Source organism: Hypanus sabinus, chromosome 18 (genome assembly GCF_030144855.1).
Source record: "Hypanus sabinus isolate sHypSab1 chromosome 18, sHypSab1.hap1, whole genome shotgun sequence".
Classification (NCBI taxonomy): Eukaryota; Metazoa; Chordata; class Chondrichthyes; order Myliobatiformes; family Dasyatidae; genus Hypanus; species Hypanus sabinus.
Genome location: NC_082723.1, coordinates 29,548,124 through 29,563,833, shown reverse-complemented (window position 1 = coordinate 29,563,833; position 15,710 = coordinate 29,548,124). Strand labels below are relative to the sequence as shown.

The 15,710-nt window shown below is 39.2% G+C and overlaps 1 protein-coding gene across 5 annotated transcripts in view; it reads right to left on the bottom strand.

Annotated features, from left to right (window-relative positions):
- Positions 1–15,710, bottom strand: part of strbp (spermatid perinuclear RNA binding protein) — a 247,529-nt gene that overhangs the window by 95,359 nt on the left and 136,460 nt on the right. For 3 of the 5 annotated variants that reach the window (XM_059993951.1, XM_059993948.1, XM_059993949.1), the window contains exons 3-5: positions 6,360–6,549; positions 5,257–5,492; positions 1,169–1,334 (exon numbers count right to left, since the gene is read on the bottom strand). The exons of 1 other annotated variant lie outside the window; for it this stretch is intronic. In XM_059993951.1, the coding sequence (XP_059849934.1) occupies positions 1,169–1,334; positions 5,257–5,492; positions 6,360–6,398 (441 nt within the window). In that variant the 5' untranslated portion in view covers positions 6,399–6,549. The remainder of the gene's footprint in view (positions 1–1,168; positions 1,335–5,256; positions 5,493–6,359; positions 6,550–15,710) is intronic. One more of the 5 variants, XM_059993952.1, reaches the window with a different exon arrangement.

Genomic DNA, 15,710 nt, shown 5'->3' with positions numbered 1-15,710 from the left:
TTACCACAAGCAGCTGTGGAGGCCAAGTCACTGAGTATATTTAAGGCAGAGGTTAACAGAGTCTTGATTAGTCAGGGCATGAAGGGATATGTGCAGAAGGCAGGAGATTGGGCCTGAGAGAGAAATGGATCAGCCATAATGAAATGGTGGAGCAGAACTGATGGGCCAAATGACCTAAATCTGCACCTATATCTTGTGGTGTAAATTTACTTCGTACTTGGTATGGTTTCCATTCTGTTCTCAACTCCATCGCTGTTCTAGTAGCAATCAATGTTTAAATCAGAAGACTGTGTTTTCAAATCCCACCCTGGAGAATTGAGTACAGATCTATATTGGCACTGCCTTTCAAGACATGATAAAGTGCAGCTCCAAATGCAATCTTGGCTGCACATAACAGATCCCATGGCACCATTTTGAAGAGAACAAGTAAGTTCTCTCTGGTGCCTGGTCATTATCAGTTTGCTATTTGTGGGAGAGTCTTGGGTAAAAATTGTCTATCACATTTCATTTATTGTAACAATCACTACACTACAACTCTACATAGTTGACTCTGAAGTGCTTCAGATCATTAAAGTTGGTAAATAAATGAATTTTCTTTTATTTCCAACATCACAGGAAATAAACTAGAATTCCCAAAACAAATACAACATGCTGAAGGAACTCGGGTTAGGCAGCATCTATGGAGAGGAGGGAATAGTTGATGTTTTGTCCCGAAACATCGACTGTTCACTCCTCTCCATAGATGCTGCCTGACCTGCTGAGTTTCTCCAGCATTTTGTATTTGTTCCTCTGGATTTCTAGCTTCTACAGAATCTTTTGTGTTTAGAATTCCCAAAAGTAGTTTTCAGGCATCCTTAGCTGTACCCTCAGAATCTCCTCCCATCTATAAATTCTATTAATTTGCCTATTCTGAAACAGAAAGGTGTTTCTGCCAGTCTTTCTGAGAGAAAAGGATGGTACTAGATCAAACAGTAACCAAGCTGCAGTCTATACTTAATAAATACATCATCCATTGTTCTGGAATTGGATACAATTAAATATTATATATACTCATCTTATTCAATGAACTATCAGTTGCAAACCTAAAAACACACACAGCATTTTATGTATACACATTCATCATTTCATTGCTGTAGAAGTCTAGCATGTCAGATTTCTCTGAACTCACCTGTATTTGTAATGGCAGATTGTCACAGACTATACTTAATAACTTCTCAGTTGGTCTTTCTTTACACATCAACACCAGCTCCAAATCCAAGTCTCCTTTTATTAGCAAGCCTTTTGCAACCAATCCAATTCGCATCACTCCGCACAAGACACGGCCACTCTGTTCACTGTTTTAAAAAAACGATTGCATGATTTTTGTGTGTTTCAAAGAAGGAAGTGTGCGTGTACAATTCTTCCACAAACATTTAACCCATTTGAATAATTTTTTTTGATGTTTTTAAATATATACAGTCATGTAGTCTTCCAGCTTTTCAAATGTTTCCCATTCAATTTCTCACTGATATGTTTCCACTATCTTTTCAGGTGATGGTTTACCATTCATGAAAAAAAATGAACCTACTGAACCTATTGTTAATGCCAAGAGATTGTCTCCCAATTATTCATATAACTTTGGTGGTAGCCCTATTAAAACCTTCTCAGTTCCCTTATGAGAATGGTTCATACCTGATTACTTCTGGTAAACAGCTTTTGCATCTTTACAATAACCACTTCATTCTAAATTGTTGTGCCCAGAGATGAATCAAACAAGTGATTTATTACATCCTTGCTTTTAAAGTGCCTTGAAAAAGTATTAACACAACTATTTTCGCATTTTACTGTCTCATTTTCTAAATTTAAAATATATTGAAGTAGGATTTTTGAGCTAATCTATAAAAACATTGTGCATCACATCAAATCAAAAGACAGATTCCAAAACCTGCCAACAATTTATTAAAAATTAAAAATCATAATTGTGAGGCTAAAAGAAGTATTCATTCCCTGTGTAATTACTATATCAACCTTCCTCGATGCAATACTGTATACCCTACCAACTCACCCAATTTATTGATGTAGAAAATTGGAGATCATCTGAATAAATATTCGCTCTCTGTAAGGCCCGATAATATGGTAGATTTTCAACAGACAAGACCAAAATTAAGAGAAAAGAGCAATCAAGGCAAGTCAGGGATATTATAATAGAGGAGCTCATATCTGGGGAAGGGTACAAGACCATCTCAAAGACACTGGACATACCTAGGAGTTCAGTGCAGACCATTGTGAAAAAGTGGGGAAAAAAACATGAAACCACAGCCACACTGCCTATGTCTGGTTGTTCTTCTAAACTTAGTCACCAGAGAAGAATGGCACTTATAAGAGAGGCTACTGTGACACCAACACTCTGAGTGAGCTGCAGAAGTCAGCGGCTGCTACTAAAGATGAAGTCCATGGCTCCACAAACTTTAAGGCTTTGCACAAAAGGGGTATTTATGGAACAGTGGCAAGGAGGAACCCCTGGCTTGGAAAAAAAAACATATCCTTGCCCATCAAGACTTTGCAAAGTGTCACTTAAAAGAGACTATAAAGAAGTGGAACTTTTTGGCCTCAACACTAAGCGATATGTGTGGTGTAAATCTAATACTGTGCATCATGCAGCTAACACATTTCCTATTATAAAGTATGGTGAAGACAGCATCATGCTATGGGGATGCTTTTCAGTAGCAGGGACTGAAAATCTGGTCAGGATTGATGGGAAAATGGATGCTGCTAAATACAGAGAAATCCTGGATAAAAACCTTCTAGTGTCTGCCAGAAAGCTTAAACTGAGGAGTAAGTCTGTCTTTCAGCAGGACAATCACGCAAAGTACACTGCTAGAACAACCATGGAGTGGATTCAAATGAAGAAAATTGATGTCCTTCAGTGTCCCAGTCAGTCCTAACCTTAAGCAAAAAAAAAATCTGCAGATGCTGATGTCCAAGCAACACACACAAAATGCTGGAGGAACTCAGCAGCCAGGCCATCTATGGAAAAGAATATAATCGATGTTTTGGGTCGAGGTCCTTCATCAGGACTAGAGGAAAAAAGGATGAAGCGTAACAGTTAGAAGATATAGAGAGAGCAGGAAGAAACACAAGGTGAAAGGTGAAACCGGGAGGGGGGAGCAGAGAAGTAAAGAGCTAGGAAGTTGATTGGTGAACAATATACAGTGCTGGAGAAGGGGAGAGGACAGAAGGCCATGGAAGAAAGAAAAGGGGAAGGAGCTCCAGAGGGGGTTGATGGGCAAGTATGGAGATTAGGTGAGAGAGGGAAAAGGGAATGGGGAGTGGTGAAGGGGGTGACGATAGCATTACCAGAAGTTCATGAAATCGATGTTCATGCCATCAGATCAGAGGCTACCCAAACGGAACATAAGGTGTGTGCACCTCCAACCTGAGTGTGGCCACAGACTGACATGTCAGAACAAGAATGGGAAGTGGAAGAAAAATGGGTGGCCACTAAGAGATTCCACTTCTTCTGGCAGATGGAGGATAGTTGCATGGCAAAGTGGTCTCCCAATCTATGTCAGGTCTCACCGATATACAGGAGGCTACACTGGGAGCACTGGATACAGTAGATGACTGCAATAGACTCACAGGTGAAGTGTTGCCTCACCTGGAAGGACTGTTTAGGGGCCTGAATGGTAGTGAGGCAGAAGGTGTAGGGGGCAAGTGTAGCACTTGTTCCCCTTACAAGGATAAATGCTAGAAGAGAGATGAATGGACAAGGGAGTCACATGGGGAAAGCAGAAAGTGGAGGGGGGTAAGATTAGCATGATGGTGGGATCCCGTTGGAGATGGTGAAAGTTACGGACAATAATGTGCCAAATGCGGAGGCTGGTGGGTGGTTGGCAAGGCAAGAGGGACCCTAACCCTGCAACATTGATGGTGGAGGAAGGGAAGCCCTTACTTTGAAGAAGGAGGACATCTTCTTCGTTCTGGAATGAAAAGCCTCATCCTGACCTTAAATGATCGATCATTTCTGGCAAAACCTCAAGACTGCTGTCCACCACCACTCCCCAAACCAACCTGGCACAGCTTGAGCAATTTTGCAAGGAGGAATGGGCAAATCTTTCTCCATCACATTGTGCAAAGCTAATTGAGAGTTATCCAAAAACACTACTGGCTGTAACAGCTGCAAGAGATGGTTCAATTAAATACTGAGCAAAGGGAGATAAATACCTTTGAACTGCTGACATCTCAGTTTTTGAATTTTTAGTTTTCATGCTTTACAATTCTCCCTGTGTACTGGCATCTACCCGCCCACCAAGTGTCTCTTTGAGAAAAGTGAGTCACATCTTAGACCCAGAAGTAAGAATCAGGAGACACATCCATGACATTAGTTAAGCTACTCCTGTCACAATTCCCCTCCTGCTTCATCCATTAACTTATACAACCAGATTTTTGCCTACTCCAACACAAATATGACTGGCCAATTGATCCTCTGTAATTAAACTTGATGTCATCCAAAAGCCCTCGTTTCATCTCATGCTGTCCTGTTCTTTCATTACATTATCATTGTGTCCAGACTCAATTAAGCAACAACTTGATTTTAAATTGTACTGTTTTGTAAACCTTCATTAATGTTGCTATCGCCTACTTTTGTAATCACCTACAAACCTAAAACTCTTATACTTGTTCTCATCCAATTCTGGTCTCTTGATTATTCCTGGCTTTCAATATTCCATGATTGGCCCATCATGATTTCAACTACCAAAGTCTATAATTCTTTCCCTAAGAATCTCCATCATGACATTTCTTAAGATCTATCTTTCTGACCAAGCTCCTGTGAAAGTTGTTATACCCTGTAAAAGAAAACATAGAAACAAAATATCCTGTTTTCTAAACATTCTCAGCTTTCTACAGTTCATTTCCCAAAGTTACAGTTAGTAGACATTTCCAAGCAATAGGATTGTAAAATATATTTGGAAAAAATATGATCTAGGAACAGAATTTCTAATTTCAAGGACATAATGGAACTTGTCTAAAAGTCTGCTATAATGATGCTGTTGGAATTAAGAAATTTCATTATAATTCAGTTTAGAAAACCTATTTAAACCAAATATTTAACATATTTTCTAAATGGAAAGTACAACTTCCCAACAAATAATCTACACCTGATATGGAAGAAAGTCAAATAAATCTGCAGAACATTTGTACATTTATCTAAAATCAAGCATAATATATACATAAAGAAAAAACTGTATCATTCTTTAATAAGTAAGAGGCAGTAACCTTGAGTTGCTCTCTGAAGAATCACTTTTCTTGGCATCTCCAGCTCCATCTTCATCTGCATCCACATTAACTGACTGCAAATTACTTTCATCCAAATAATCAGATACGTGTTTCAGTGCACATTCCACGGTAGAAACCATATTCTGTACAGCTTCAAGCTCTTCTTGGGAAGGGTATACTGCAGAATGTTTTGCCATGACATGACGATCATCATTAGCAAAAGTTCGAATTGGCCTCTTTGGAAAGAAAATAAATATCTTATATTAGCCTATTTTCTAACCCCACAAAGGAACAGAAATTCCAAAAATCCATGTGCTAAATATTAAATCAACCAAAGCAGCATCAAAATCCATGCATAAGATAATGCTGATAGCCTGCTCCTTTGTTATTTTCTTTGCACCCCAGTAGTGCAAAAGAATAGATATCCATTTACAACTATAAATTGACAGACAAGACTTAATTTACAGCAGATAATTTGGAGACCATGGCTTTCAACTTCAGGAGGCATGAAGCATACTGCTCTTTCCATTCTCTCATGGTTTCATTGCTCTTGTTAGGGAAGTTGTTTTTTAGATGATGAAGTCAAAGTAGAACAAATACACCATGTACAACAATGCACGATTATGACTAAAAGGTCATAACAATGCACAAAAATACCATGTTTATAAATGATTCTTGATTTCTGTAGTGCACTTAATTGCCCAAACATTAGTTAGGACGATTGTATGATAACAAAAACAAAAATTCATTCTGAATGTTGTTCCATTCTGACATCATTGTGGTAAGACCTCTTCCCTATTAGTTTGTATTTAGATAGCCTGAGGCAAAATAATTGTAAATCTCTTATCCCGCTAGTTTTACATAATATTTGAAAGCTTTTACTGAGATTAGACTTTTACTTATAAATGATCTACTAAAGGACTACCTGTAAGAATGCTTAAGACTTAAAATTAAGCCTTCAATTTTTGAGGAAATTGCAGAGAGTCAATTCTGAATGATAACTGGTAACACAGGAGAGGATAGGGCAAGAGCTTGGCATGCAGAGAATATAACTTGAAGAATGCTGAAGACCTTACTAAGGCAAGTAACATTAGACAGCTTACCTTCTGTATGGTCTTCTTCATTCTTTCAATATACTTCATCCTCCAAATATAAATGATTAAGCCATCACCCAAACGGGGGAAAATTGCAGGACTCTGTCCATTTAAGACTTTTCATCCTTGCAGTAGCCATGCAAGCCACATGATCTCCCCCGCCTGTGCTGCATATAAGGTCTCATTCTGTACCTCAGTTCTTTCATGGAGGAGAAAACAGAAGAGATCAAATCGATACAGCGCAAAATACACAAAGGAAATTGGTAAGCGCCAAGTGAGAAAAAGAAAAGGGTGTGTTTTGAGCTACTACTGAAACCATTTTGTTTTACTGTTTCCTCCCTTAGATTGCAAATAGCAGTTTCCTTGCAAATCCTATTTTTCATATAACTTTAAACTTACCCATATGCATGGCATCTCTGTTGTTTCTGCATGGAGTATAGTTGAGCTACCAGACTAACCTCACCTCACATGATAGATTCTACATCTACACAGCTGATAAAGGACTTTTGACCAGGGAGACATTTTCTTCATGGGGATCCTGTGAAAATCTTTAGTTCAGACTTCCTATATTTAACTAATCAAAAACCAAATCTAATGCTTAATTTCACACAAATATTTTAAGAGCGTGCCATGGATAAAAGCACAAAGTAATAAGTAACAGATATCACACAAGTGGGAAAAGTATTCAATGGATAAAATTACTTGAAATGCCATTGCATTTCAGTATGGGGAATATTTGTCATTTAGCTGCATAATATTTTGTGCAAGTAATTGGGGGTTATCTAAGTGTCATCTTTTACTTTAGCTATGGCTGCAGAAGGTGAATGGAGCAGGTGTGAAAGGAGGAATGGCATGTGGCTGTGTGAATTTCCTCAGGTGCTCTGGTTTCCTTTCACATACATCCCAAGGACACACAAGTAGTAAATTGTGGGCATACTATGCTGGCACCAGAAGCATGCTAACACACGTGAACTCCACCCCAGTGCATTTTCGAACTGTGTTGGTCGCTGAAGCAAATGACACATTTCACTATATGTTTCAATGTACATGTGACAAATAAACTATGTTTTCTGTAACATGGCAATTTCGTTCTGTATTCTGTTATTGTTTTTCCTTGTAATACCTCAATGGACTACTGTAATAATCTGTACAGAATGTATGAAAGACATGTTTTTCACTGTACCTCAGCAGGTGTGACAATAGCAAACCAATTTATCAATTATGCTTCATTGGTAACAGAACTTGTATATTCTGGTCTCCATAAGATCTTTCTTTCTTACTTATTTAGCATACAGCATGGAGTAGGCCCTTGTGGCTCTTTGAGCCAAGCTGCCCCAGCAACCCCTAAGAACTCCGATTAATGCTAACCACACAGGAAAATTTACAATGACCAATTAACCTCTTCAGTATGTCTTTGGACTGTGGGAAGAAACCAGAGCACCTGCAGGAAACATGCACATTTCTTGGGGAGGAATGTATAAACTCCTTTCAGATGACACGGAATTGAACTTTGAACTCCAATGCCCCAAGCTGTAATAATGTTGTGCTAACTGCTATGATACCATGGCAACTAATCTTTACTGGTGGATATAAGATTGGATTCATGTTTCAAGTAACCAAGGTGCCGGTCAATGCTCAGCTAACCCGGTATAGTCTTCCCACCCACTGCCACCAACCTCATAGTTCCCACACCCCACACTTCCCGTTTCTACCTCCTTCCCAAGATCCACAAACCTGCCTGTCCAGGTAGACCTATTGTCTCAACTTGCTCCTGCCCCACTGAACTCATTTCTGCATACCTTGACACTGTCTTATCCCTCCTTGTTCAATCTCTTCCCACCTATGTTCGTGACACTTCTCATGCTTTGAATTTTGTCAATGATTTTAAGTTCCCTGGTCCCCACCATCTTATTTTCACCATGGACGTCCAGTCCCTATATACCTCCATCCCCCACTGAGATGGTCTCGGAACTCTTCGTTTTTTTTTTGGATTCCAGACCTAACCAATTCCCCTCTACCACCACTCTCCTCTGTCTAGCGGAATTAGTTCTTACTCTCAATAATTTCTCCTTTGGCTCCTCCCACTTCCTCCAAACCCAGGGTGTAGCCATGGGCACCCGTATGGGTCCCAGTTATGCCTGCCTTTTTGTTGGCTTTGTGGAACAGTCCATGTTCCAAGTCTATACCGGTATCCATCCCCCTCTTTTCCTTCGCTACATTGACGACTGCATTGGCGCTGCCTCTTACACGCATGCTGAGCTCGCCGACTTCAATAACTTTGCCTCCCCCTCCGGCCTTCTCCTATCATTTCGCATTTCCCCCTCCCCCCACTACTTTCAAATCTCTTACTATCTTTCCTTTCGGTTAGTCCTGACGAAGGGTCTCGGCCCAAAACGTCGACAGCGCTTCTCCCTATAGATGCTGACTGGCCTGCTGTGTTCCACCAGCATTTTGTGTGTGTTATAGTCTTGCCTTGTAGCTTATTTGTCAGTGAAGTCTTTATGCATAGTTAAAGCATAATTTTAATATTTGCATATTTATTTAGAGATACAGTGTGGAATAGGCCCTTCCAGCCCTTTGAACCACACTGTCCTGCAACCCACCTATTTAACCTCTAGCCTCATCACGGGACAATTTTCAATGTCCAATTAACCTAATAACTGGTATGTCTTTGGACTGTGGGAAGAAACACATGCAGTCATGGGAAGGAATGTACAATCTTGCTTACACAGGATGCCAGAATTGAACTCCAGTGTCTCAAAAGCTGTAATAGCATCATGCTAACCGCTACATGTGCTTTCAACAAATCACTCAAATACAGTACATGCTTAGTCAGTCACCTGAACTTCAAAACATTTAGTTCTTTGGTTACTTGTGGCATTTTCCTATGACCACATGATATATAGGGTAACTTTCCATATTGCTTCTTGGGGTTCTACATATCGAAGCATACAGCCTGTGCACAGTGTGCCCTAAAACTTCTATTGCTCCATCAGACAATGATGGAACTATTTTGTCCTGTGTACAGTAGGTAATCTAAGAGATTCACCAAGCTAATTCCTGAGATTAAAAGGGTATTTAATCATAAATGGTTTAACAATATGGTGTTTGGGAGAATGAGGGGTGATCTTGTTGAAAGATAAAATCCATAGAGGGTGTGATCAGGTAGATGTTGAGATGTTTCCTTTGGTGGAAGAAGCTCAAAATGGAAAACATGTTAGAAGATTACGGAGTAGTCATTTAAAACTGAAGTAGGTAGGAACTCAAAATCAGGTTTATTATGATGGACATATGCCGCGAAATTTGTTATTTTACAGCAGGTGTACAGTGTAATACATCAAATATACCATAAATTACAATAAGAAATATATATCGGGGGGGGACTTCCGGTAAGATGGCGATTGCTTAGCTGCTCCGAACTTTTGTTCCGTTACTTTCGCTATCTTTGCACTAAATGTCTCCATTTTTTAAACCTTAGTTAGGAACTTTATTTGGTTTCTTTTAATTGCCTGTGAACACATCTACCTTACAATGTCTAGCAAGAGTTCTAAATCCGGGAGAAAAGAAGCTCTGGCTCTGTTGGCTGAGACCCTCGCTGTGCTGGAACAGCACCGAGACAATATATATATATTTTTTAAAAATCCTTATGGCAAGGGAGTGAGGGGAGTTTACGCTCTCTCTCGCATGCACACACGGTGCGGCCGATCCGCTCTGCCGCTGCAGCTACCTACATGTGTTAGTGACCGAGACAATATTTTAAAGGAATTTAGAACCGCTTTCAAACAGCTGGAAGCCATACTGGATCGGATCAACGACAGAGTGGACGAACATGCTGAACACTTATCTCGCATCGATTCAACTTCTGAAGATTTAGAAAGTCGTGTTCGATACTTGGAGACTCTCTGTTCCAGCCTAGAGGGAAAATATAACAAACTCCTTTCCAAAATGGTGGATCTCGAAAATCGGAACAGACACTGTAACCTAGAAATATATATCAGGTAAATCTCTAGATTTCTCTACCTCTGGATAGTGGAGACTATATCTACATAAAGAGGAAGTGGATTTTTCTTTTAAGATCAGGGTGCTGGTGGTATAGGGAACTAACCAAGGAGAGATGAGGCCTGGAGCAGAACAGCCATGATTTTTCTGAGTGGGAGGGCAGGCCTGAGGAGCCAAGTGGCCATCTCCTACACCCATGTTCTTATTACACAGGTAATCAGTTGTTAGGACATGAAACTACAGTCTCTTTTGGGAGTCAAACTGGGATAAGGATTTCCAACAACCCATTATCCATGTTGATAAGATGGATTTCATTATCAAGTATTATTTTTAAAAAATCACCAGATAAGCCAACTTGCTTAAAACTCTCCATTTATAATAGGCAGGTTCTTCCATTTTGCTTACAATCAAATACACTCTAGAGTGAGTCAGTCCAGACCCACTGCTAGGCATCATAAAAATGTTTTGTAATAAAGAAATCTTATGAAACTAGGTTATACTTCCTTAGTGAGAGATTACACTTGCTATCCCATGCAAAGAGTCACGTGGTTCTTTAAGGTTCACATCACTCTGCGTTGTGCCAGTTTATAGCCATGCTTGATTTGAATTATGAAATCACAAAGAACTAAGCCATTCCTCCTCCATTATTCTGATGTGTTCCCTAAATTAAACATCACATATTTCTTGCATCTTTTCCCATGGATAGATCACAATCTGGTGTCAGCACCAACATTATCCTCCACAATTAACTTAATTCAGTGACAGCAAGTTTACCGTGAGGCAGAAAACTGTGTTCACACCCTGGAGGAGGGTTTGAAATGACATTGTACTGCAGAAATAGCAAGAAGCTGTGCATTCCAAGATTTCATCTTTGAGATTAGATGTTGAATACATGCCTATTCTTTCAAATAGATATGAAAGCTCTCATTCCATTAATTAAAAATAAGCAGAGAAGACCTTTTGTTATTAACCCAATATTAACCCATCCAGCAAAACAGAAAAACTGTTTATATTTTATTTTTATTCAGAGATACAGCGTGGAACAGGTAGGTCCTTCCAGCCCTTCAGGCTGCACCACCCAGCAACCCACCAATTTAACCCTAGTCAAATCACAGGGCAATTTGCAATGATCCATTATCCTACTAACCAGTATGTCTTTAGATTGTGGGAGGAAACTACTGGTTCTACATTCCAATACTTACATCTGCTTTTTCCCTCTAAGCGTAAATCATTAATTTGCCTTTGTCAGTCTGCCATTTTTTCCCCAGTTGTTGCCACTGTTTTTTTTCCCTGCCTTCAACTGAAGAATTTCTAACTGTAGGGCTTGTTTCATTATCCTCATCCACAGCTGCCCGTCCCCCAACTACTTGTGACGAAGATGCTTTTTCAGGCACCTAGCACTAATTTATTTTTACTTCTGCTTTTTAATTTAATATCAGTTTCATTCTTCCCTAACTTGTATTTATCCTACCAGATGCCGTGGTTTGAACTTGTTAATTTTTATTTCTTACACTCTGGGAAAATAACCATGCCCCAATCTTAAGTTGAAGATTGTAAGTTTCATTTATGAGGTAATAGCCATTGAGCAAACTAACTTCTACTTTTAATCAAAAGGTTATCACTGATTAGGTGACCAGGATTTTATTACATGTTGTGACAACTGAGAAGATGAAAGTGGTACTAGCCTAAATTATTAATACATCTATTCACCAATGAAATTCACTGAGCTATGTCCAAAGTTTAGGAATCAGGAGACAGATTCTAAGTAATTAACCAAATACATCCTTTGATTTCTTATAGCCAGAGATGAAAAAGTGGGGTTTAAAGAAAAAGTGTGGTTTTTCACCATAAATGAGCACAGTCTTAATTTTATAACCAGTTATACAAACAAACTATGCAACATATTTTATAACTTAATAGTGGAATTCCCTTAATTTTAAGGCTTTGGTTATGAACTACAAAAGCCACTTAAGGGCATAAATTTAGTAGAAGCATTTATTGTAGGTTGAATATACAGTCCCACTGAGTTTCTCACTAAGGAAGCATAATCTAGTTTCATAAGATTGCTGTAATTACAAAACACTTTTTACTAACAACATAAATTGGGTACATAAAAACCACTGTTAAACATTCTGAATAGTCATTATTTATTATATTTATTCATAATTTGAGTACTGCATGATAGCAATAAATGTTCTGTGGAGTAACTCAGCAGGTCTAGCAGTGCCTGTGGTAGAACCATGACGACTCTCCATGCATGGTTTCAACCCAAGACACCAACAATTCCTTTTCTCCCACAGATGCTGCTCGACCCACTGAGTTAGAACATAAAACACAGACCAGTACAGCACAGGAACAAGTCCTCTGGCCCACAATGTTGTGCTGAGCCAATTAAATTAGTAATCAAAATGATCAACTAATCTAACTGCTTCTGCCTAAACCTATGTCCATATCCTTCCATTTTCCTGGCATTCATGTGCATATCTAAACATCTCTTAAAAGTCCCTAATGTATCTGCCTCTACCTGGGCAGTGCATTCCAGGCACCCACCATTCTGTGAAAAAACTTGACCCTCACATCTCCTTTGAAATTATCCCTCCTCTAATTTAAATGTCTAATTTATTAGACATTTATTATGTCTAATAAATGTATTAGACATTTTCACCCTGTGGAAAAAGATAATATCCATCTACTCTACCTATACCTCTCATAATCTTGGAAACCTCTATCAGAACTCCCCTTAGCCTCCATCGCTCCAGAGAAAACAATCTAGGTTTGTCCAACCTCTTGTTATAACATTTGCCCTCTAATCCAGGCAGCATCCTGATGAACCACTTCTGCGCCCTCTCCACAACCTCAACATCTTTCCTACAATGAGGTGACCAGAAATGTATGCAATACTCCAGATGCAGTCTAACTACAGTTTTATAAAGCAAAGTTACTCCAGCAGATTGTTTTATTGCTCCACAGTCTAGCATCTGCACTCTCGTGTCTTTATGATACTGAAGAAATCTGACCAGCCAGTATCCATCATATTTATTTCTTTTAATCGTCAATGTACATTCCCTACCTTGTGCACTCTCCACAAACTACATTTATCTCATGGTTCCTGGGACTGAATACCTTTTGCTATGTTTATGCCTCACCAACTTTGCCCATTGAAATCTTTCCACATCAAGCACATTCTTTATTATCAATCACACTTTCAGCTTCAGTTTCACTTGTTAATCATGTCCTTACATGCAGGTCAGTATATAAGCACAAAAAGCACAAATGCTCCAGTCAGTATTCAGCTGCGTGGAACTGCATAGCACACATATCTCAGTAATTAAAATTCCTCTCAACTTGTTTTCTGCCATTAATGCAATTTCAACCTAACCCGCTACTTTCCCTTGGATCCTATGGACTTCTATTTTCCAGACTGATATAATAATTGGGCCTTTTTTAAATGTTTTACCAGAATCCACGTAAAGTACATCAAATACACAATCCTCAAAGTTTCCTTCTATATCAAATCAATAAGGCTTCCTTTAAATCAATGCAGACTCTCATGGATTTACATATATTTCAACACTGCTTTATGTTGTTGCTTAGAACTTTTCAAATTATTTACTCTTTATTGATATTCAAAAATTCCCCACTATTAGGTTAAATGGCCTGTGATTACTCAGCTTAAACAGGGGTTAAACCATGTAACCTCAAATCTTCTGAAAAAACAGCAGTTCCCTACCTGGGGTCCACAGACCCATTGCTTAATGGTTTTGGTGCATAGCATAAAAAAGCTGGGAACCCCTGCTTTAAAACAATGGCACTACATGAGGCATTTTGCTCCATAGATGGCTGTGAAGACCAGATTATTGAGTATATTTAAAGTATAGGCAGACAGCTTGATTAGTAAGGGCGTCAAAGGTTACAGGGAGAAGGCAGGAGAATAGGGTTGAGATGGATAACAAATCACCCATGATGGAATGGTGGAACAGACTTGATGTGCTGAATGGATTAATTCTGCTCCTTTGTCTTATGGTCTCCAGCACTGACCCTGAAGCCAGAAAAGACAAGAATATTATATTCTGATCTAACACTTGCCATTCATTGCTTTTAAAACCCTTGGAGCATTTTAAAAATGCGTGACCACTTAAAGCGTCTTTGTTTCCAATGATTTCAATTTCCAACCCTGCATATTTTACCTCCTTATTTTCAATGCTTATTTTCAATGCTTATTTTCACTCCTCCTCTCCCATGAAACCAACAGCAAAGTTTTCATTTAGAATCATACACATCTTCTGTACCCACAAGTTAACTGGTCTACTCTCCGATGGACTTGCTGTGTTGTTTGTCATGCCCCCTCTTTTCCCTTAGCCACACTTCCAACAAACCTAACTCTTGCTGAACTCCTAGACCTGGCAGAAGTTCAAAAGTCAGTATCAGCTCCAGGAGTGGCTGCTTTACCACGGAAGGGGACTCACTGTTGATTGAGAAACTGAGAGAGCCACTTCAGGTTCTATGGAACAAGAAAAAGCACCAAGGTTGCCTTAATTGCACATGTTACAGGCTTTATGGGAACCATCAAGTCTGTGATAGTCACTGAGTAATGTGTTTACTAGACTGCTGCTAAAATCCACACTACAGTCCTGTTGAAATGATTGACCACTCACTGTATTAAATTGACTGATCATCTACCATGTTAAACTAACTGGCCACTCGCCATGTTAGTTTCCATGAAGGTCATTGTTAGTGTACATTAACTTGGCAGTATGATAATTCCAAGAGAGGTGCCAAGAGAAGAACTGTAGCTTGCTCATTATTTTTGTTGGTCTCACTAAATCTTTTGATACTGTTGTTGTGGGGGTCTATGGAAGATCATGGCCAAATATGGTTGCCCAAAGAAGTTTGTCACAACTGACAATTCCATGATTTTTATTTATTTAGAGATACAGCATGGAACAGGCCCTTCTGGCCTAAAGAATTCTGTTGCCAGCAACCCACCTATTTAACCCTGGCCTAATCACAGGACAATTTACAATGACCAATTAACTTATTAATTGGCACATCTTTGGAGCACCTGGAGGAAAACTACACCATCACAGTGAGAATGATACAATGATGACCACAGAGGACTGACTAATGGAGAGTCGTCAGACCCATTCCCAATCACCAGTGGAGTGAAAAGATGTATATATTGTAATATATGTTTAATTTATGTTTTTCTTGCGAACGTTGCCTATCAGACGTTATGCAGGTATGATGCTGGTGCAGGTACATTTATCACTGCCCCTATACATATATGCAGATGACAATAATCTTTACTTTCAAACAAAACGATGTATCTGCTTCCACACTGTTAAGTATGATATTCTCAAC